Genomic DNA, 23,183 nt, shown 5'->3' with positions numbered 1-23,183 from the left:
AATTAGCTTAATCACGTTTTAATCAATAAATCACGACTCAATCCATTTTCTCAAGACTCAATCCATTTAATCACGATTTAATCAAATTTATCATGATTTAATCCTATTTAATCTTTAAAGAGGCTGTCCTATAATAATCATGATAGTGGCCCTTTCACGTGATTCTTTATTTAGAAAATCCCGGTCATTGTTGTCTTTTGGATTAGAAGGGATATTCATAGAGTTAGATATTAAAAGCATCCATTGTTATTATTCCCTTCGTAATGAAAAGCACGGCCATTCACCTTCGCGCGATGAACACAAACAAATCTTTGCAAGTTACAAAGTAAACATTTGTCTACAAAACCATCTCAAGCGTATTAAGAAGGCGCTCTCAGGCCGCGGAGCTATCGAAAGAGACAGACTAAATATTTTTTTATTGTAATTATTTTCCAGAGGCCTTGAAAATTCCGCATTTTTTAGGCGTCTGTCTCGATGCCGGTTGGCGATTCACTTTGGATTTGGCGGTGCTTGAATAACCCGCGTGCAACTAATATATTTAAAAATATGCGTGACGTAAGACTGACTGCTTTTTGCTTTCCTTTTCATGCTGTCTCTCTTTTTACCTGGAGGGGTTATACAATCACCGTGTCTGTGTGTCAGTGTGTCTGTCTGTCCTGCATTCGCAATTTCCGTGCAAAGCTTAATCATTGCGTATGCAGTTTCTCGAAATCTCTGCGTTCGCAATTGCTAGGAATTAGGGAACGAAGTTGAAGGGTTGGCAAGACCACAGTGCGACGCGACGGTGAGAGCTAGCGAATTAATTTGCGGTTGGGTTTGGTTTGGATATTTTTTTTCGTTAACGCTCACCGTCGATTGAGTTATTATTATATATATGTTACAATTTTTAAATTAACGGCCCGCTTTCTTATTTTTCTTTTCTAAAAACAAATTTATCGCCGTTGTAACAGTTTTGATTAAGCGTAGTTATAGTGTTTTAAGCCGAATAAATCCACTCCGAGGAGAGGTAATAATACGGTCTTGACTGGCTTGTTTTTTGAGTCTGGGGAAAATTTATTTTATTGTTATTAAAAGTCGTCTAGGCGTACGCGTAAAATGGCTCCTGGATGATAGGTTTGGGACCGGAGTGAGGCTTATGTCCCTTGTTGTTGGAAAAAAGGATTCAATTTTGAAAAAAGGTCCAAAAATACTAAAAAATTGCTTTAAAAATTATAACTATTATACAGGTCAAAGGTGAAACAATTTAAAAGCTTAACGATTGTTGAAAATTAAGAGCTAAGAAAATTCCATTCTGATTTATCTACGAAATAACGTAAGCTTCTTATCTCTTTTGTGATTCTGTTATGACGTGCATTAAGGTTTAAAATGGGGACAAGGTCAAATTTCGTAAAATCGTCTATCCTGCATCTCGATAACGGCTCAGTGGATCTTTCTAAATATACGGTATTTGGTTTTTACTATAAAAAGAAAAGCAAAATTTTGATAAACGCCATCGATTTAAAATAAAATAGGCCTACGATTTAAAATAAAAGTCGATATAAAATAATATACGATTTAAAATTAAATACGATTTCAAACAAAATACGATTTAAAATAATAATTGATTTAAAATAAAAATCGATTGGAAATAAAATACTATTCAAAATAAAAATCGATATAAAATAAAATACGATTTAAAATAAAATTCGATTTAAAATAAAAATCGACTTAAAATAAAATTCGATTTAAAATTAAAATCGATTAAAAAATAATTAAATATTTATCGTTTTAAAATACTAGTTACGTACTCCTTGTCTTAATCATAAATTCCTGATGTCGGTGGTTATAAAGGGAATATCAACTAAATCGAAATATCGTCTCCTAAAACTCGCTACCACTTGTTCTAACGTATAAGTAGTGCCAATCACCTTTACTTTATTTTAAACATAGTGAGTGAAATGTGAAATTCATTAATTCAAAAAAATAAGTGAGACACTTTTTAAAATATAAAAGAAATGTTAACATCCTGCATTTTTTTCCGCGTCTACGTCCAGCTGAATTTGGTAAAAATGTCTGTGTAGGTGGTAATTAATTTTCACATTTGGTAGACTTTGAAATTTGCCGTTAAAAGAAAATGTGTGGTTCCTAGGGGAGCTCTAAGATAGAGATTTAACGCGAAAGCGTCCGCAGCGCCGCCCTTCGTTTGAATGGAGAATCAATGTCAAGGTTACGAGTATTGAAGAGAAACGAGCAAAGTTTCAAAACGCGCGGTGAAATAGGGATTCTATTCTAATATTGTAAAAGACGAGTGTTTCGCCATCTGGAGGTAACAAATTTAACTAGGCAGCATTATTTTTCAAATATTTTGGATATCACATATCACAATCTGGTTTTGTGAGTCACGATTGATTTGAAATTGTAATTAACAAAACTAGTAAAATTCTAAATTTTAAGTAGCTTTAAGAGATGGCGCTACCAACGTTGAAAATAATTCATTTTGAAAATCGAGATCGGTGTTCAACGCATCGATAAATTACGCGCTTTCACACAGGTTGACATATGTTTCGTCAATCTCCTTTGGTACTTGTATTGATATAGTCCTTAAATTCCTTAATATAGTATGTTGTTTGTTATGAACTAGCTCTTAGTCTAGTAACGACCAAAAAACCAACAGAGATAACAACAGCGTGGTTTATTAATGGACGCCATCTTATAACGTGTAGCGGGCAAGGTTTTACTTCGAGGAATATTATATAATTGTAACATGACCAAGCGATCCCACGCTACAACCTAATATAGATCCGGGTTCACGTCTGGCTTTCACTATTGGGGCCAACGTTAAACTAAATATTAAAACTAAAACTTTGTCTAGGGGTATGATTTGGATTAAATACTAGAAGGGATTAAAAGGTTGCCAACTAAAACATTTAATACTAACACACTTATAAAATATAACACAGCACTAGCTAAAACTACGGTGCACCTAGATAATTAACTAAACTAATAAAAATAAAACTTATAACTAACACAACGAACAAACCCGTGAAGCGGGTTGTACTTCAAAATTATAAAAATTACACCACATACTCGTTAAGCGATATATGTTGATTCTAATTGGGATGTTAAAAATATTAAGCGGGGAGGGGATATAGTTTAAGGTTTTAACGTTACGATGCTCAAGCGGTCGTGGTGTCGAAGAGGCAGATGTAGTTGAGAGCCGCAGTTGCTTCAAAATTGGCGAATCTGATCCGAGCTCAGAGCCAGGGACGGAATTCCGCCACGCCGAGATTGCCGTAGGTGGTTCGGTTTCCAAAATTCACTCCTTTCGGCGGTATGGAACCAGAGTTTGGTTGAAGTCGGGTTGAATTCGATGACTCTCTCGAGTTGTCTGTAGTTGTCTGGATCGCTTCACCTCATTTTCTATCAATTCGCTCTTGTCATTGTCGCGAGCTTTCCGTATTGAAGTTCTTCTCACAAATTACGTAACGCAGAAAAACAACTTATTGGACTCCCCCCCCCTCCCCCCCTCCCCCCACGTAACAATTCGTAACGCTTGCCAAAACCTGCCCTCCCCCCCCTACCACGTAACGTAATTTGTGAACAGCCCCTAGTCGTAGATAAACAGAATCTGTTGCTCAAAATATTGTACACTTCAACGACAATCCGGGAGTGAAAACCAAAACGACTTTTTCAAAATAACCGTCATTCCAGCTCCTAGGTTCCAGACTCTCTTTAAAAACGATCTTAATATATTATTTAGAAACACGAGATGCTTCAAATTCTCCGCGCGTGTTTTATCGAATGAGCCAATAGATTTAAATTAACAAATTTGACTAACGAATTTTGTTGGCACGTGCCAAATAGAATATAGTCCGAAACTTGTATAATGCTGGCAACGTTTTATTTACAATGATTTGAAATTTCGAAAGGGGGCTAAAAGGAGTAACGGGAAACGTGAACGCCAGAATTGAATGGAATTATACCACAGTCGAGCGGGGATCGGAACTCGCTGCGCGGACAAGCACCAAATACCCCAACCACAACCTCTGAGCGACCAGCGCCCAGAAATATAGGTGTCAACGACTGCGGAATTCTGGATGGCAGATATTATTAAATAAAAAAAACTAAAATAATTCGGAAAATTTTGAAATAAACCATAATTTCACGTTACAACTGACCAGCGTTGCCAGGTCCTGAAAATTAAATTATCGATTTCGGAAAATTATTATCGTACGCTTGAAAATAAATGATAATCCCATGGACTAATTAAAGTAATTAAGTGTGAATACTTTAATTAGTTCATGTACTGACGTTAAACTTGTGAAATAATGTTTTTGATAACACTTAAAGTTCTACTTGTGATTATAAGTTGCAGTCTTAACTGGTTTTCAGCCAAATTAAAATAACTATCGTGGGGTGGCGGAGTGGTTAGCACTTTCGCCTCGCAGCAAGAGGGGCCGGGTTCGATCCCAGCTTGTGGCACTGGGTGAAAACTCGGAACAACTCCTTCCGCGTTGAGTTTGCAAGTTCTCTCCCCACTGGTTTAAGGGGTTTTCCCCCGAGTTCTTCGGTTTCCCCTTCCATAAAAACTTGTCTAGGTTAACGGTAATAGTTAGTGTAGGGAGCTGTTGGCTCGATCTCGTGGCATGCAGGGCTTGCCACCACCCTCCTACGCATTGTAACCCGGCCACCTGAATTAAGGGCTTCAAAAGGCGCTTGGTGACTTAGGCCTAGGGTGGTGCCTTGGGTATTAGCCGAGCTGATTAAATATTACCGTAAGCTGAATTATCGAAAAATGAGTACTATATTGTACGTCCCAAAAATTAGCTCGAATTTATCGACGTGTATGATAACTATCGCACGTCTGGCAACGCTGCAACTGACCTCGCTTGCAGTGTAGATGTTTTTTAGGTGTCTGGCGCCACCGAGAGGCGGTAGGCCAAACTATAATAATAATACTTTTTATTTTGGAACAATAATTGGGTTATTTACAGTTTGTAACGGCTAACTACAACACTTGATACTTTACCATATCACTACAGTACTGCGGTCAAAGTTTAAACTCCAGAACTGCTTGGCTTAACCTCTATTACCAAACGCTCTTCGGTTTTCCCGTTTCCATAAAAACTTCTTGAGGTTAACTGTAATAGTAATTGTATGGAGCTGTTGGCTCGCGTGGCATGAAGGGCTTGCCACCACCCTCCTACGCATCGTAACCCGGCCACCTGAAATAATGGTTTTAAAGGTCGCTAGATGACTTGCCTCGGGTATTAGCATAGCTGATTTTCTTATTTTCTTCTTCTTTAAGTTCTTTCTTTTAACATTATTTTTCTTCTCTGCAGCAGTTTCAATATGAATACTCCTTTTAAAGACAATGTTATTCGATAATTTCACTACAAATGATTAAAGACTTAATCGATAATTCAACATATGCTGGTAATTTTCGAGTACACTGACACCACTGAACCAAACCAATGCATTAATTTCAGTGATGATAATTTTTCAAATATTTATCGCAACCAATTTCTTTGTTTAGCATCAGCGATATCTGACGAATCGAGCCGTGCAAGGAAAGTTAATGGCGAGAACGCTTTGCTGCACTTCGCACAAATTATGAAAATAATTTGTTCTGAGGATGAGTTTATAAAGTGTGCAGAAAAGTGGTTGTTAACACGTTTTTACGTCACCGAAGTGACGGATAAAATTAACGCTGGTGAGTTTTTGCTACTTTATTTCCAAATTATCATGGCTTTGGTCCATTTATTTCTGTCGGTAGAGGTCGGGGATGGTTAACTTTTAATCAATAGATAAAGCTCTCAAAATTATTCGTAAAACGTTGTGATCAAGTAATTTGTATTTCTGTATTATTCGATTAATTTTTTGATAAATTTGTAAAATTAATCGGAAAAACGACGTTTTTTTCGATAAAAAGCTCAAATTTTGCGAATAATACATGTTTTTTAATCATTTTCCGAAATATTAACCGGTAAATTTCTTTGTTTACATTTTTTTCCTGAAAAAAATCAATTTAAACATGGATAATGATTAACCGTTACCGACCTCTATCTGTCGGTATCAATATTTCAAACCAACGAACGTTTTACTTATAATTTTATAAATTCCGAATTGAGGGAAAAATAATGTCACAATTCAAAATGTTCTGAATCGATATCAATAATAATTCCACAATTTAGAAATTCATAATTAATTGCAGTAATAATGTCACAATGTAAAATTTTGAATCGATTGCAATAATTATGTCTCAATTCGAAATTCTGAATCAATAACAATAATAATGCCACAATTTGAAATTCTTAATTTATTGCAATAATAAGGTCTCAATTCGTAATTCTGAATCGATTGCAATAATAATGCTGTAATTTGATATTCTGAGTCAATAGCAATAATAATGCCACAATTCGAAATTCTGAATCTGTTGCAATAATAATGTCTCAATTCGTAATTTTGAATCTATTGCAATAATAATGTCTCAATTCGTAATTCTGAATTGATAGCAATAATACTGCCACAATTTGAAATTCTGAATCTATTGCAATAGTAATGTCTCAATTCGTAATTCTGAATCTATTGCAATAATAATGTCTTAATTCGAAATTCTGAATCTATTGCAATAATAATGTCTCAATTCGAAATTCTGAATCTATTGCAATAATACTAATATAAATATTGACAGCACTTATACATGTAAATAGAGTAAAATAATAAGTCCACATATTGTATAATAATTACTTTTATTAAAAGGAGACGACTAGTTTCGCCATACCCGTTCGGGGCTTCGTCGAACGGGTATGGCGAAACTAGTCGTCTCCTTTTAATAAAAGTAATTATTATACAATATGTGGACTTATTATTTTACTCTATCTGCAATAATAATGTCTCAATTCGAAATTCTGAAACGATTTCCATAATAATGCTGTAATTCTAAAGTCTGAATCGATTGCAAAAATAATGCGGTAATTCTAAATTCTGAATTGAGGGCTATAATAATGCCAGAATTATAAGCTCTTATCAGTAATTGGATTAAAATTATACTGTTTGTTTTAAGGACATCGTGCAATTTCCTTTCCCATTTCGAGATGCTATTCGCTAATGGTTTTGGTAGTGTTTACCTCTCGAAATATTGTAAAACTGTATAGCAATAAAACGAGAATGGATGGCAGGAAATGCTTCCGGGAAATATATATATATACTGTGTATATACTCGGGCGGGAAAAGCTGGTCTCTTCTTGGCCTTCTTACCCTTTTAAACACTTATTGTCTAGACGTCTAGAGAGGCAAATCCCTTCTCCCGACGGCTTAGCCGCTATTTAGTTTCTTGCTCGTTTGGATTGTCTCCAATTTTAAATTCCCCGAGACATCGAAATGACTAAGGACCTTTATGCAAAGGCACGAAAATAATATTTTGGGGCTTAGTAAAGAAACAGGTCACTCAAATTTAAATTAAATAGTTTAATTTTTGATTTAACATTATTGGTTAGTTAGAATTTATCAAAAATCATCTAAATTGAAAAGATAATGGTTTTTTTGAGTAAACATTTAATATTATCAGAATTGGATAATAAACGTAATTATGACACAGAACGAATTCGGTTAATGATAGTCTGTCGCGGAGTGATTGCGAAATAGGAAGTTTCCGAACAGGAAACGCGTCCCTTCCTACTCTTTCCGTTGGCAAAATAGTTGGTTAGTTTGATGGAGAGAAATACGAGCGTACACGTGTTTAGCCTTGAAATTCGAAAATAACTAACTTCTGAAATGGAGCCAGTGTTTATAATAATTATTTTTATCTTTGGATTTTGTAATTCATCATTATTTTTCAAAAAAAGCGTTATTTACACTTTTGAAAGCTTTTAAATTTTCAATAGGCCTTGGCTGGTACGTCGAAAAGGCTGCCGGTGGACCGTCGGTGATTTTACGGGCATCCTCCAAATATTAGGAGCAATTCGCGGAGAGTTTTCGGTCCGTCGGTACGTAATGGTTTAGGTTGTCATTGGCTAAACAGACTATCATTAACAAAATTTCATTGGGTGAATAGGAAGTGTCATACTTATGTTTATTATTCACTTATGATATTATTAATAATAGTATTGAAGTTGGGACGCGTGGCATGAAGGGCTTGCCACCAGCCTCCTACGCATTGTAATCCGGCCACCAGAATCAAAATATCAAAAGTCATAGAAGTCCTTTGAACAAAGCGATGCCAATACGTTCTGCTACGATCCGGAATAGTTTGAATTAGAAATTATTCAAATTTGGTGTTTGTGAAAGTTGTGATTTTGGAACTGATTTTCGCACAGATTTCAAGATTTTCAATTTGATTTCTGGATTTCTAAAACCATTTTTCTTTAGAGTGTACTGCATTTGTACGAATTTGAGGGTTTGAAAACCAAAAACCCGACACAAAAAACCTAGTGGGTTTTTTTGGACTCACCCACCTCAAAAAACCCACCTCAGAAAAAACCCACTTTTAAATCTCAGATTTTGGACCACATTAGACTGAATTGTATTGTGAATGTGGTACAAACTTAAGAAAGTTAACTGATTGGTTAAGTTGAAACTCATAACTTGGTACTTCTACCAGTCCTTTGGTTCAGCTTTGCAGTCTCGGTATTCTTTTAGATATCGTCTAATACAAATATGAAAATTGTATACTTAAATAAAAAAAAACTCACTGAGTTGGGCTTTTGGGTAAAATCCCGGGTTTTCCAAACCCTGACGAATTTCGGAACCCTCCTTACAGATGGAATGTTGAAACTTTTCCTAAATCTGTAAAATAACTTATTTCAGTAATTAGTTAAGCGATTAAGGTATTTATTTTATTTTATTATTTATTTACTTTATTTTAAGTCAATTTTAAGTGCTGCTACAAATCGCAGTCATGCTCTAACAATAAGATGATAAAATTAGCGAATAAGTAGATTAGTAGACGCGAAACTCAGACCAAATAGATCTTCGAGTGGAAAACTAAATAAAAAAAGGTCCGAGCTTCGCGTCATTTTGTTTGCTCGAAGACCTATTGGTACGAGCTATTAGTAAGTTTTTAAATTTCTTCAAATTTGTTTAGGGTATAGCTTTTTTATCCCTTTTCATAATGGACTTATCTACTTATTCGCTAATTTTATCATCCTTTGCAATGCAGTCCAAAGCCGTGGTTCCTTTTAATCTAACAATAAGAGTCTTCTCACTTATATAAAATCGATCTGGTATCTGATTGGATCCCCAAAACTGACATCTTCCGAGTCGATTGAAGCGCGCGCTGGTGACGATTTTCCTTCCCCCCTTCTCGTGCCGCGGGTACCTTCGACCATGACGCCCGAGCTGATCGTCTCGACATCGTAATTTTCACTAAGCATAAATAAATAATTTCTTGGTTGAAAGCTTCGCTAAATCTAAAAAAATAAAGCTTAGAAATATTTCGTAGTTCGCTTACTTAGGATCAGACACGAAGTCTGAGGTTCTTAGACGAAATGAAATACAATCGGGCTTCGTTTTATCACGCTCAGTTTAAACTCTCCCAAGTCGTACACTTTAGGAAGATATCTGGAATCCTGAATCCTTGCAGGCGGAGAAGCGGTTAAAACTGTCTAGGCCAACTTGGCCAGTAAATCAGGAAGGAGCTGCTTTTAACTATATTGATTCCGGGGGCGTCGTATCGCGTGGAAATGAGCCGCTCTTTTCTTATCTCCGTTTCGAACGAACCCACTCAGCGCCTTTGGCTCTCCAGCCATTCCTTAGCCTTTTCAAATAACCCCGAGCAGCCTTAAAGGGAATATAACTTCCAAAGCAATCTTTTGGGGAGACCCCTTCAATTTTTCAAATTTACCTGTACAGTGGCGCCAAATATTTTTAAAGCCAAAGGTAAAAGCGGCCAGAGATGCAAACGTTGGTCAGGGTTGCCACGGTATATGAAAAACCAGGAATTGCTGGAAAAGTAGGGAGTTTGAATATGGGCATAAAAATCAGGAAGAAGTCAGGGAAATTTAAAAAATAGTCAGGGAATTTAATTTTGGTGGCCTATAGGAAACTTTAACTAAAATATTGGTTACAAAATCTTGACACAAAATAAGTCAGGGAACAGTCAGGAAATTTGATTGCGAAAAAACTGAGATGATATTCCATTTAATAACGCTCTAGATGAATGTATCGTTGCTTACATTATAATAAAGCAGCGTGCACGCCTCGCGACGACTTGTTTTTTCACTTTTGATTCTTATAATAATAATCAGCCATGGACAGTAAATTAAGAGGACAGGTTTTCGATAAAATTCCACAGTGCATTTTATTTTTCCCCGCGTATCAATCAGCTCGAGAGACTCCGAGGGAGTCTTGCAAGGTCGTTTGTACCACGTGATCTTAAAATTTCAAAATGGCAATCTAATACGGTTGATATTGTTACGTAATTTTTTGCGCTTTATAATTTAGAAATTTTTAATTATAAAAACGTGATAAAATACCTTTTGGCGTAAAAATGTACTTCTTGTTTATCTTTTTTCTTTTTTCGAACAGTATCGTCCACTCTTAGCGATACTTGTTTTTTTTTTCAAATAACCTTGGACGACTCCCTTAGTGTGATTGGTTTACGGGGGCTAAAAACCAGGCTTTTTACCGATCCTCTAAAATCTACTATCCATGAATAAGCTAAGCCCCAAGGAACTACACAGGTCTTAGTCCACTTCTGAAGTTAATTACTGGTGGCCGGGTGAAATCGCGTCGGAGGGTGGTGGCAAGCCCATCATGCCACGCGAGCCATCAGCTCCTCACATTTACTAATACCGTTAACCTCAGAAAAGATTTTATGAAAAAGGGAAACCGAAAAGCTCGTGGGGGGGGGGGGGGAACTTGTCTAACACAACGCGGAAAGAATTGTACCGAGTTTTCACGCAATACCACAAGCTGGGACCGAACCCGACTCCTCTTACTGGGAGGCCAGAGTGCTAATCACTTCGCTCCCCCACTCACGAAATATTTCTCTCTAATCGGTACCCAATAAGGGGTTTTCCAAAAATCACATTTATTTTGAAAACATTTCCTACAAAGGTTACCATGGAAGCAAAAATCGCGATCGTGAGGCACGCCCTAAACTACGGATTGTCCAAGCTTAAAAATATTTAAAAATTCTGAATGTTTTCAAAAAGCCTATTCGATCGAATTCCATTTTGAAATTTTTGGCTTTTATCGGCACAGAAATGTGAATGGTCTGGGACCTTTCGACAGGACCAGATTTACAGAAGGTGGGGCCCTAAGCAGATTTCGGGGGGTCCTATGTAAGGAAAGCATAGAAACGCAAAACTCGCGTGTCCCGAAGAAATATCCATAGATTTTATCAGTGGTTAGGGCCTTCGGTTGGTGGGGGCCCAAAGGCCTGTGCCTACTAGGCCTAGTCCTTAATCCGTCACTGCCTTTCGAATTTGGATAAAACGAAATAGCAGAAATAGTTCACCACCGTTTTCAGTACAAAGTGTTGGTGTCAGAGGTATGCTAGGCAGGCTAAAGCCTCATGCTTCAATTTACCTTAAATAATTTTTTAGCGCTCCTCGCGTTAGTTTGTGGGCCTCAAGCCAGGTCATTTACCTTCCGTAAAATTTCGAAAAGGTTAAAAAATAGCAAACATTTTAGAAAAAAATAACCAGTTAATATTACGTCAGTATAGATTTCAGTCACCAGTTGTAACAGAATCTAGGGGTTATTGGGGCTATTAAACTCTCGCTGTATACTCTAAAGAACAATGATTTTAGAAATTTTGAAATCAACTTCAAAATCCGGAAATCTGGGCGAAAATCAGTTCCAAATCTCAAAATCAGTCTAAAAAAACCTAAAATGAACACGAGAATCGTGCTCTGAATTCTCAAAATCGGTTTCCCTATTCTGAAATCACTCCGAGATTCAAAATAACTTTACGCAGAATATGCAAATGTCAGTAGCGGTGCCAGAATTTTTGGAGGCCCCACCAAAATTATGGAGCCCCCCCACCCCCCCACAATTTTTTTCAAATCCGTCCACGTGGATTATTTAATTTTTTTAAGCAAGTGGTGCAATTTTTGGGTAAAATGGGTACGCGACGAAAAATTAAAGTTAATTATGAATTTAAACATTACTAAAAACAGAGTGTGTGTTGATCCTTTTTTGTGTACCGATAACACTTAACAAATGAGTGGTTATTTACTTATTTCTACCACTGAATTCCAGTCTATCAATTTACATTCATTCCTTCAATACTTCGCATGTACATCCCTTACATCAGAACTTACAACTTTACGAAAATGAATGTACGTAGGTACCATAAGTTAAGTAAGTTTAAGAACCATTAATTTGTAAAGATAAAATTAAAGATACAATTTCTGTAGCGCTCGCGAAAAATTAAACCCAATAAAAACTAATGTCAAAGAAAAGTTACTCGTACCTTTAAGGGGGAAGAATACAGTAAAAGCCTCTTTTTCGTTCAAGCTGAACGTTTCTGTTTTAACAATTACATCATTGAATTATATTTTTCTTATTAGGCTGAACCTTCCTCTAGTGCTTAAAATAATTTTTATAATTCTAATATTAATAATTAACGAGATATCAGGTCCTAACTAAAGGCTAGTTTGGGGGCTTGCTCAACTTGTTTAGCTCCGGGGGTCCGAATTAAAACGTAATAATTTAATTACTTTTAAATTTTAAATTGTCAAAATTATTTTAAGCACTAAACAAGAGGCTGTTCTACACTTAAATATTAATTTTATAAGTTAAAATACAAAATTAAAAGAGTTCAGCTTGAAATAGCGCGAAAGTAGACAATGGCCATTATAGTCTTCTCCCTTAAAAGGAATAAAAACAGCAGTGTCGTTAAGCCAATCACTCGCATTGAATATTGGAAAATTAATAATAATAATAATAATAATAATAATCAGCTAGGCTAATACCCTAATAAATTATTTCGCAAACAAATTGCAGAATTTTTTTAAATTAAATAATTTGGAGGCCCATATATTAAATTTTGGAGGCCCCTACCAAATTTTCAAGTAGGCCCAGGCCTACCCCGGCCTATTGCTGGCGCCGCTACTGGCAAATGTCCGACCCTTTTTGAACGTTTTAGTTTCAACTCCATTTAATAATGTTTCAATTTATTTCAAAAATTGGTTTTTGTTTTCAGCCTGCGTATTTCTACGTAGAAAAGGTCTGCTGTCAAGGAGTGGATCTACTTCGATACGAAACACTGATTCCGCTTATAATACCGGTCCGTCTCATTTGGCTCTTCAGACCACTCTGTCTCATTTGGCTCTTCAGACCAGTCCGTCTCATTACGCTCTTCGGACCAGTCCGTCTCATTACGCTCTTCGGACCAGTCCGTCTCATTACGCTCCTCAGACCAGCCCGCCTCATTACACTCCTCATACCAGTCCGCCTCATTACGCTCCTCAGACCAGCCCGCCTCATTACACTCCTCATACCAGTCCGCCTCATTACGCTCCTCAGACCAGCCCGCCTCATTACACTCCTCATACCAGTCCGCCTCATTACGCTCCTCAGACCAGCCCGCCTCATTACACTCCTCATACCAGTCCGCCTCATTACACTATTCAGACCAGTCCGTCTCATTACACTCATATTCTACGCCCTCTGCCTATAAAACCTCAACCTCCATGTCCTCCTCGTCCGATGTCTCAACTTCCGCTAATGACTCACCAGATAGCGGCACTTCGTGCCGGTCTCCCATTTTTCTCCTGACTTTAGGACTGAACCTAATTTAGATAACGAGTTCTCTTACCTCGCGGATCCTTACGGTTATTATTGCTATCAGTCTTACCCGACATCTTACGAAGACTAGGTTAGGGCAATAGCTCAATTATATCAAAGTGGAACCATCCGATATTTAGTAATATCAAAAGTGTATATTATTTGATCATAAAAACTAAACGTGAACTACAGGACGTATAACATTTTCTAACCATGTTGGGATTACACAGCGTAGGAATATATACTAATTATTAATTCATTTTCCATCTGTACTAGTTCTAGAAACTCGCTATAAGATGAATTTCCCCCCACACTATGAATTCTTATTATTGGTAATATTGCGCAACCGAAAAAAAAGGAAAATGTATCGTATAATTCGAACAGAGATATCGATTTTTATTTTATTGTCGCCATTAAAATTAATTGCACTGCTTATACTTACTTCAAACCTGATCGCCGTGTACTGTAAGAATTTCGTGTTTAAATAAAATATAACACCAATTTTCCAGCTGAAGTTTATTTTCACTGAAATACACGATTAATTACATTCACAATTTTCTTTTCCATCGAAACAACAACGCTGTTTTACAGGTGTTCGATGATGCTCAAGATACTCAACAACTTTCTGATTGTCAAAAAGGACTTTATCAAATTCTGGTGAAAGTAATAAAAATTTAATTTTAATTTTAAATGACCATATAAATATAAAATGTTTCTCAGCAATACCTAAATTGTTACCGTAAACTATTTGATCATAAAAATTCATATTTCTAGCAATAATAGTTTTATTATTGAAAATAATAGTTTTATTATTGAAAATAATAGTTTTATTATTGAAAATAATAGTTTTATTATTGAAAATAATAGTTTTATTATTGAAAATAATAGTTTTATTTTTGAAAATAATAGTTTTATTATTGAAAATAATAGTTTCATTATTAAAAATAATAGATTTACTAAATAATTCTGATTTGATTGGTACCCTTGATTTGAAATAACTGCCTCGCGCGTAGTCAATAGCGTTTACCACTTCCTACCTCAACTCCGAAAACATTAGCTCCATATTTAAAACGCTAACCAACTATTGATAAGACCACGGCCAACCTTAATGATGCGCTGTTCGTGCCACAGCGCTTCATCAAAGTTGCCGTGGTAAGTCTCTGGCAGCTAGGAGCAACAAACACACTACCCAAAAAGGATTCAGTGCTAAACCCCGGTCTTCGATTGTTTGTTGATTTACTGGCAATTGGGGATATGCAAGGCATATTTAAAAATCAAGATTTACGTAACATCTGGTAAGTAGCCGAGGATTTTGCTTTCAAAGTGCGACAATAATCAATAATATCAGGGTGCCAATAAATTAGTTTTCTCTTTTGCCTTGGAATTTCTAATCATTTGTTTCTTATAAATTTTCAGTAGTAACTGTATATTTTTGGCCCTCTGATTGCAAAATTCTCATCTCTTTCGTTTAGTTATTTTCATGACTTTAAGTTGGTTTTACATTTCTGCTTACTTTATTTTAATTTGGGTTCTAAATATCTTAAATAATTTTGGTAGGAACAACATGCAGGGCATCTTTTACTTCGTGACCCTAAAGGTTTCACCAATCAACAGCTAACTGAGCGTATACATTCCCGAGGGCCACTTGAGCATAAGAAGGCAGTTTTAGAGTTAGTTTCCTTAAGTTTTTCCAAATATAATGTCTGAAGATTGCCAAGACAGACTGAAAACTGACTAGTTTTTCCAAGAATGCTTTTCCTATTGTAACTTTTGGTATATTTTCCCAAATACTATAATTGTCTTTAATTCCTTTCCCAAAATGAGTAATTGTATTTTTTCCATGGGCATTTATTTCAACATGGAATGCAGCTTGGTAATCTACAATTTTTGAGAACATTGTCTGGTCATTTGTTTCCTGCACGACCATCCCAAATCTTGAGCAAATTTATTGACATCATCATTAGTTGAGCTACATGGTATTGGGTGCGGATGATCTTTGGTAGGCCCATTACATCCAACAAAGTGCTTTGAACAGACATAACAGTGGTTTTTTACATTACCAGGGGCTGATTTACCGCAAAGCTTTAACCAGAGCACACATTTATCATATTCAGTCTTCGGTTTTGGAAATCTAACAAAGAATACTCCTTGCATATGAGTTTTATAGTTCTGTCTAGTATCGTTTTTACACCCGGGACAAAGACAGTGCCTTGGTCTTACCATTATGAATAAACATTTTAGATATAATCACGATAAAATTTAAGTTTTAAAACTAAAAATTAGTTTAAATTAAAAATTCTAAAACGATTGAAAAGCGAGGCTTAACTCAGGGCACAATTTTGGAGATCGTAAAATAGCCAATCACTAGAGAATATCATGAGAACCAATTAGAATTGTACACAACACTCCGTTAGCGTGTCTAAAGGCTAGCTGCGTTCTCCTTGTGTTTGTTGCTCCTATATGGTAGCTAGGAGCAACAAACACAAGGAGACCACAGCTAGCCTTTAAACACGCTAAGGCAGTGTTGTGTACAAATTTCATTGGACGAGCCTTTTCACTGAACGTTTAACGGGTGGGGGGAAGACAATTTCTGAATTTTCCCCTTCCGACGGTAGCAGGCGCTAAAGCGTTTAACCCATGATAAATGTACACACGAAAATCCACGACTTTTGACGGGTTGCATTCTCCTTGTGGGGGGTGATGTGTTTGTTGTTCCTAGATGGATTTTTCGGAGGTCACGTGCTCGAAGTGGGTAAACGCTTCGTTACAATACTGTCAATCGGAAAGCTCTCAGATTTCGAATCTTGGGTACGGAGTGCTATATTATCTTTGGTTTGAAGGAGTTTTCTCTTCGGGTATGAGGGTGATTGGTAGCAACGCTAATCTTTCGCCCGAAGTAGAAATGTAAAAATAAGTGTATTCTTGATAATGACTTATGCTGAAAGAAAAATTCGATGTAGGCGGTCTTTAATATCTCTTAATAAAATTATGAGAATATTCGATTCTGGTTCGCTTCAAAATGAAACTGGGCCATCTTCTAGTATAATCTCATATTGATAAGATTAGGAAAGTTTTGTCGAAGAAGCGCGCTCCACTAAATAGAAAATTATATATCATGATGTCTTCTGCCAGGATAAATCGACTTTCAAAGGACTCTGCGGATATAGAAGTAACCAAATCTTTTATTTTCTTAAGTGGTTTTGATTAACCAACAATGAACTGTCAAGTACTTTTGTAAACGAATTGATACTATTTTTTTAAACCTTAAAAAGGCACGTATTCCTTAAAATGTGTTATTGTTTCTCAAGGTCATTCTAAGTGTTTTATATTGAAGTTAGCTGACCCGAGCTTACCTTTAACCTGGATCGCGAACGGTTTTATTGACACAAAATTGGAAATTTGGAAAATATAAAAACCTATCTAATCCTATCTTTTCCTGTATTGTAAGGCAAATAATTATGGGTGAAGTCTTTCAAATTGCAGTTAAAATGTGAATAAATGTGTTCGATCTCTTCATTATCTCGGTCATTTGACCAATGGAAATTTGTCCTTGGAACAATTAATTAATAACATAACGTAGTCCAATAAATTTCACGAGAGCCCTTATACAAATGTCAGTACAATTTCCCAACATGATTCTGAAAAATGCGCAAACAAACCATTTGGATTTAATTATTGAAGTAATTAAACGGATTTCTTTTCAATTTGTATGAATGTAGAGTGTTTTAGCTTTAAATCCAAAAGTAAGTCAATATGCGAATTACATCCCGAGTGTCGAGACCAAGATTACCAAAAAACACTGGAAGAGAAACAAAGAAAAACAATGCAACGTAAGTACTGTTTTATTCAATAAATTGAAAGCACTCACCATTTAAGATTTGAAGTAAAACATTGCGACAATTGACTTACCCGCTAGTTGTTCTTAGAATAATACTTCGTGGCTACCTTTTTAGGGGTTAACCACTGTTTTTCTGTACACCTATTACCTAATCTATGTTGGAATCGATTACGGATTCTATTACAGCGATAACAAAATGTAAACAGAATGATTTTGGGTTGATTACCGAATGATTCTGCGATGATAAGAGTGTATTAGTGTAAATAATGATTTCGGGTCAGTGGCGGACTGGCCATAGAGTGAACCTGCCCGATGGCAGGTGGGCCCCACGGACCGTTCATGAAGTGGGCCCCTCAAACATGATAGCGTTATAGTTGTTAAAGCTGGGGCCCTTTGTCTTCTGGCAGCCCAAAATATTAGACCCAGTCCGCCACTGTTTCGGGTTGATTACGGAATGGTTCCGAATGGATTGTGGTGATTTCAAAATTAAAATAGAGTGATTTAGGGTGGTTTACAGATTGATTCCGCGTCGATTGCTTTTTTACAAATTGTAAATAAAATGATTTTGGGTTGATTACAGAATGATAATGTAACGATTACAGCCATTACGTAGTAATTGCACAGCAATTTATATAACCATTTTAGTCATTTTGTACCGGTTTGTACACCCAAATGTTACAAGAAGTGGTGGTCAGCCCCTCACTACCAGGCATGTCTATTTCCCAAGCAAAAAATTATCACCCTTTAGAGATATATTGTGTATACAGGGTGTCCTTAAAAAAATACCCCCTGCTAAAAATTATAAATCTATTTTTGCTAGGAATTTAATATTTTCTGATCGCATAGCCGGTTTAGGGGGTCATTTTATGAAATAAAATATTATGACTTAAACCATGTCTTCAAGGTCATTAAAAATTTATTTTGAGGATCGTTGAATTTAGAAAAGTTCGCGCCGTCCAGGGCCGTAGCTAGATAAAATGACGCCAGGGGTGAGCTGCAATTTTGGCGCCCCCTAATATAATAATATGGACCAATTTTGGTGCCCCTATACCCTATCGTGCGCACGGCGCCCGGGGCGGCATCCCGGCCACCCAGCCCTAGCTACGGCGCTGGCGCCGTCAGATTTTGCGTCTAAATGATTTAATACCAATGTGAGTTGACTAATTGGAAGTCCAGACAATTAACATCAAAAACACCAAGGTCTTGTAATAAAAATGTTAAAGATATCACGTATAGGTGTTAATAATTTAGAAAGTACTTGTGATCAGTATCGTAAATAGCCCTTTATGCTTCCGGGGCCAGCTTTATAACTGCCCCCTTGAAAAAAAGCAGAGTTGCCAGCAACTCGACTGCTGGTCTAGTCATTTCTGCGCCCTGTGCCTGGGCGCCGCTGGCACCGCCTTAGTTACGGCACTGCTTGTGATACGGCGTTGAAAATTTCACGACAACCTCACTGTATCTAAAACGTTATAGCACACTTTTTTGTATTAAATATTGAAAGACCTTCAAGACATGGTTCAAGGTCAACACAACTTCCGTTGCCAAAGACCCCTTACCAGGTTGAGTTTGTCGTTAAATTTTCAATTCCGTAGCACAAGTACTTTCTAATTTATTCACACCTATAATTCGGATATCATGAACACTTTTACCAAATGACCTTGGTGTTTTTATGTTAATTTTCTGAGCTTCCTAATGGTCAAATCACATCGGTACTAAATCAATTAGACCGAAAATCGCACATTTTTCTAATTGGAACCGAGTCTCCAAATACAACGGTTCTCGAGATAAATTTTAAATGACCTTGAAGGCTTGTTTCAATGTCATAGAAATTTCTCTCAACAAATGACCCCTAGCACTGGCTATTTGATCTGAAAATATAAAATTTCTAGCAAAAATAGATGTTAAATATTTAGTAGTGGAGCATTTTTACAAAACATCATGTTCACTCGTTACACACGAAGAACTTCAGAAAGTTCTTATTTATTTATTTTTGTAGGCATGTGTGTCACTCGAAAAGAATTTTGATGACGTGAAACCGACCACTTTGAGCGAAAGGGGAGCTCTACGGGAAGCTGCCAGGTCAGATATTTCTATTTAGCACAAACTTAATCTTCAAAAAAGCTTATACTACCCTGCTGATAACTTAATCTTAGATAAAAACCTATAAAATATTTTATTGTATTATTTTTGTAATTGGAGCATTATATTAAGTGATGTACTAGTTAATATTCATCTAGGATGTTAAATTGAAACTTGTACCTTCTCGGGCTTAAGAAATTTCATTACGAACGTACTCAAACTTTATCGCCTAAAGATGTAAAATATAAAAATTGACACTTCGTAGGGACACATTTTCTTCATGTAATAGTTTTAGCACGGTTTATATATTTACACAGGTAAGACTACTCAGAGATGGACGCTTATATGAGCTACTCCCACGTTTAGAGAATTTGAAAAATTCTACTTCGCGCCTACAGCGCCGGCTTGTGTAAAGTTTCTCGAACTATAATCAACTATTGTTAAAATAATATTTATATTTAAAAATGGAGCGTCACCTATATTTTAAATTTAAATGTATCGTAGATAATTAATAAATTTTAAAATATATATTATCAAATTATAAATACGTTAGCTCATTAGTGTATTTATAATTAAAATTTACAAAAATTTAATTTATAATAAATTAATTAGTACTGTTTATATACATTAGAGGGCGTACCAGTAGCATAGTAGAAAACAGGTTTGCCTGTCAGAAGAACTTAAGAGGCTCAAAACGCTAGAACGTATGAAGGTACAAGTAGTCTAACCTGTGTAAATATATAAACCGTGGTTTTCGCTCAGCACAATTTTTCATTACAAATTGTTTTTTGGAAAATCAGCTGGAGCTAAGAACATTCATTCTAACTTCTAAGATATATATTATATTCTTATGATGTACAGCATTTTCCCGGTCAGACAACATAGTATAATTAGTATATTAAAGCAAGTGCCACCTCTATTATGAAAATGCCTCTGTTATTCTGGATGGCCATGAATCTATCCGATTTTCGAAAACTTTACTGGCGAGCGTGGTGCCATCTATTTATGGCAAAGGAAGCTAAAATTTAAAATAGTCAAATGATAACGTCGTCAGTGAGTCATTGTAGAGTATTATAGTTTAGTGAACTTTAACCTAAATTATACATCCCATTGTTGATAATTGCTGTAATTTTTGTTATTGACCAATTTAAAAACGATCCAATCAACGCGAGGGGTACCTATAAGTACCACCTTTTTGATTTCGACGCTAACGACATCTATTGATAGAGAGCTACTTCACGTCAAGCCGCCACTTGCTTTAACTATCACTCATTCATTTTGTTAGCTTACAAATATTTGTTACAAACATTTTAGCGGAAAAGTTTTTTATTAAATTATTAATAAAGTGTTCACGACATGTGTTTGCTTAGAAATAATTGAATTAAAGTTAAAAAAGAAATTTAAAATAATTAAAAGAACAAAATCAAACCCCTATGCAAAAATACTTTTAAATATGCAAAAAATAGAACAAACATTTCACGCTTCTGTTGTGACGTCAGAAATTCCGATTTTCTTTGTATGCAGAGCATTCCAAATTACAGAGTTTATAAATTAATAAATATTAATGTTTTAATAAATTGATGTTAATTCAAATTTAATACCTTTTTTTAGTTAATAAGGTTTATGAACTTATTGAGTTTTATATTGTTGCAAAATTTACAGGTGTTTGAAATGTGCCGATGCCCCATGTCAAAAAAGCTGCCCAACTCAAATCGACATCAAATCTTTCATTAGTAGTATTTCGACCAAGGTGAACGTTTTGCGAAGAATCGCTTTACTTTCATTGTTTTTAACGAACTATTTATTTAGAACTATTACGGAGCCGCCAAAGCCATATTTTCGGACAATCCGCTGGGACTCACGTGTGGAATGGTATGTCCTGTCAGTGACCTGTGCGTTGGAGGTTGCAATTTAGCCGCTACCGAAGAAGGACCTATTAACATCAACGGATTGCAGCACTTCGCCACAGAGGTCAGTTTGATTTCATGAAGAGTTTACCTCTCATAGTATCTCTACAGGTTGTCTACTAAAAATGACCCCGGGTAAATAATTGAAAAAATATTTTACCTTCGAATTTGATATTTTAAGATTGCATTGCACGCGCAAGGGTAATTTTTCCTTCCCCCCTCTTGTGCCGTGGATGAAAATTTGAACATAATGCCAGTGGATCATTTCAACACTGTCATTTTCACTAACAAGGAGAGTACCCGAGGTGTTTATTGCCGATTTAGTTCAAAGTCGGCCGTAATGTAGACCTATATGAGATATGAAATGTCCCAAAAGGAGACGTTGCACTACCCATTCGATTTGCTATGGCAACCGAAAATGTTTTTGACCACTTACAACCAAAATAAGATTTTTTCCTTATTTTACCCAAAATTTGTTACAAATTTACCCTAAAAATGTTTCAATTTACCCAAACTTGATGAAATTAACCTAAATGTGGTCCAAATTACACATTTCGTGATTTTCAAAATTTTTCAAAATTTTCGTAGCTAGGAACCTGTGAAACCGAGGAAATCCCATGCTTTTTTAAATGGAGATTTTATTGTTTTAAGTGATCAAAAACATTTTCGGTTGCCATAGCAAATCGAATGTGTAGTGCAACGTCTCCTTTTGGGAAATTTCATATTTCATATAGGTCTACATTACGCCCGACTTTGAACAATAAACACCTCGGGTACTCTCCTTGTAAGTTGAAATAAATTACTCTTGTTTTCATCTTGTTTTTAATTAATTACGCAGATCTTCAAAACGATGAAAGTTCCTCAGATCAGGCCACCCGAACTGCCTCCTCCCTCAGAAATGGCCGACGTGTATCACTCTAGAATCGCTTTAGTCGGGGGAGGTCCCGCTTCCATCAGTTGTGCCACGTTCCTAGCTCGACTGGGCTACGATCATTTGACCATTTACGAAAAGGAACAATTTTCAGGAGGTTTAAGGTAAAAACAGCACAGATAACCTTTCAATTCTCGATTCATTGCTGTTCAAATATAAGCGGATTATTGCGGATCAAAGACGAAACGCTAAATGCTCTTTATAGAGATGAAATTTGTAGATACCTATTCCTGAAAAGTAACTAATGTTATTACAATTTTGCCCGATTTCTCAAAACGTTATCTTTATAGACGTGCCATTTATTTATTCCCGAAAACTGAATAATGTGATTGCAATCTTTCTCGGTTTCTCGAAACTTTATCTACAGACAGAGTAAAATCTTCGATATCTTTTCCTGAAAATGAAATAATGTTACACCATAGACTAAGGAAGATATGCCTTCCTTAATCTATGGTTACATTGTAGCTCAAAACTGTATGAAAAGGAAATTAATAGATACCTATTCCTGAAAACGAATTTTATTACATTGATACCGGGTATCTCAAACCTGTATCTAATGAGATGATATTTTTTAGATACCATTTCTTGAAAACTGAATAATGTGATTTCAATCTTTTCATTTTATAGTGCAACAGAAATTCCCCAATTCCGTCTACCTTTTGATACGGTAAATTTTGAAGTAGACCTAATGAAAGATTTGGGTGTGAAGGTA

The 23,183-nt window shown here is 36.0% G+C and overlaps 2 protein-coding genes across 2 annotated transcripts in view; both read left to right on the top strand.

Moving 5' to 3' along the window:
- LOC149959830 (uncharacterized) overlaps positions 1-13,902 on the top strand; it is a 31,156-nt gene extending 17,254 nt beyond the window's left edge. The window contains exons 3-4 of the mRNA XM_090165180.1: positions 5,516-5,692; positions 13,133-13,902. Coding sequence (XP_090021306.1) covers positions 5,516-5,692; positions 13,133-13,707 — 752 coding nt within the window. The 3' untranslated portion in view covers positions 13,708-13,902. The remainder of the gene's footprint in view (positions 1-5,515; positions 5,693-13,132) is intronic.
- A 2,929-nt stretch (positions 13,903-16,831) lies between these two features.
- Positions 16,832-23,183, top strand: part of su(r) (dihydropyrimidine dehydrogenase su(r)) — a 34,173-nt gene continuing 27,821 nt past the window's right edge. Inside the window, exons 1-7 of the mRNA XM_090166535.1 lie at positions 16,832-16,885; positions 17,436-17,546; positions 19,551-19,633; positions 21,296-21,383; positions 21,443-21,604; positions 22,379-22,575; positions 23,099-23,180. Coding sequence (XP_090022661.1) covers positions 16,832-16,885; positions 17,436-17,546; positions 19,551-19,633; positions 21,296-21,383; positions 21,443-21,604; positions 22,379-22,575; positions 23,099-23,180 — 777 coding nt within the window. The remainder of the gene's footprint in view (positions 16,886-17,435; positions 17,547-19,550; positions 19,634-21,295; positions 21,384-21,442; positions 21,605-22,378; positions 22,576-23,098; positions 23,181-23,183) is intronic.

The sequence above is a fragment of the Leiobunum rupestre genome, chromosome 2 (assembly GCF_980474605.1).
Source record: "Leiobunum rupestre chromosome 2, qqLeiRupe1.1.hap1, whole genome shotgun sequence".
In the NCBI taxonomy this organism is placed as follows: Eukaryota; Metazoa; Arthropoda; class Arachnida; order Opiliones; family Sclerosomatidae; genus Leiobunum; species Leiobunum rupestre.
The sequence above is the reverse complement of the archived record's forward strand: the minus strand, read 5'-3'. Positions and strand labels throughout refer to the sequence as shown.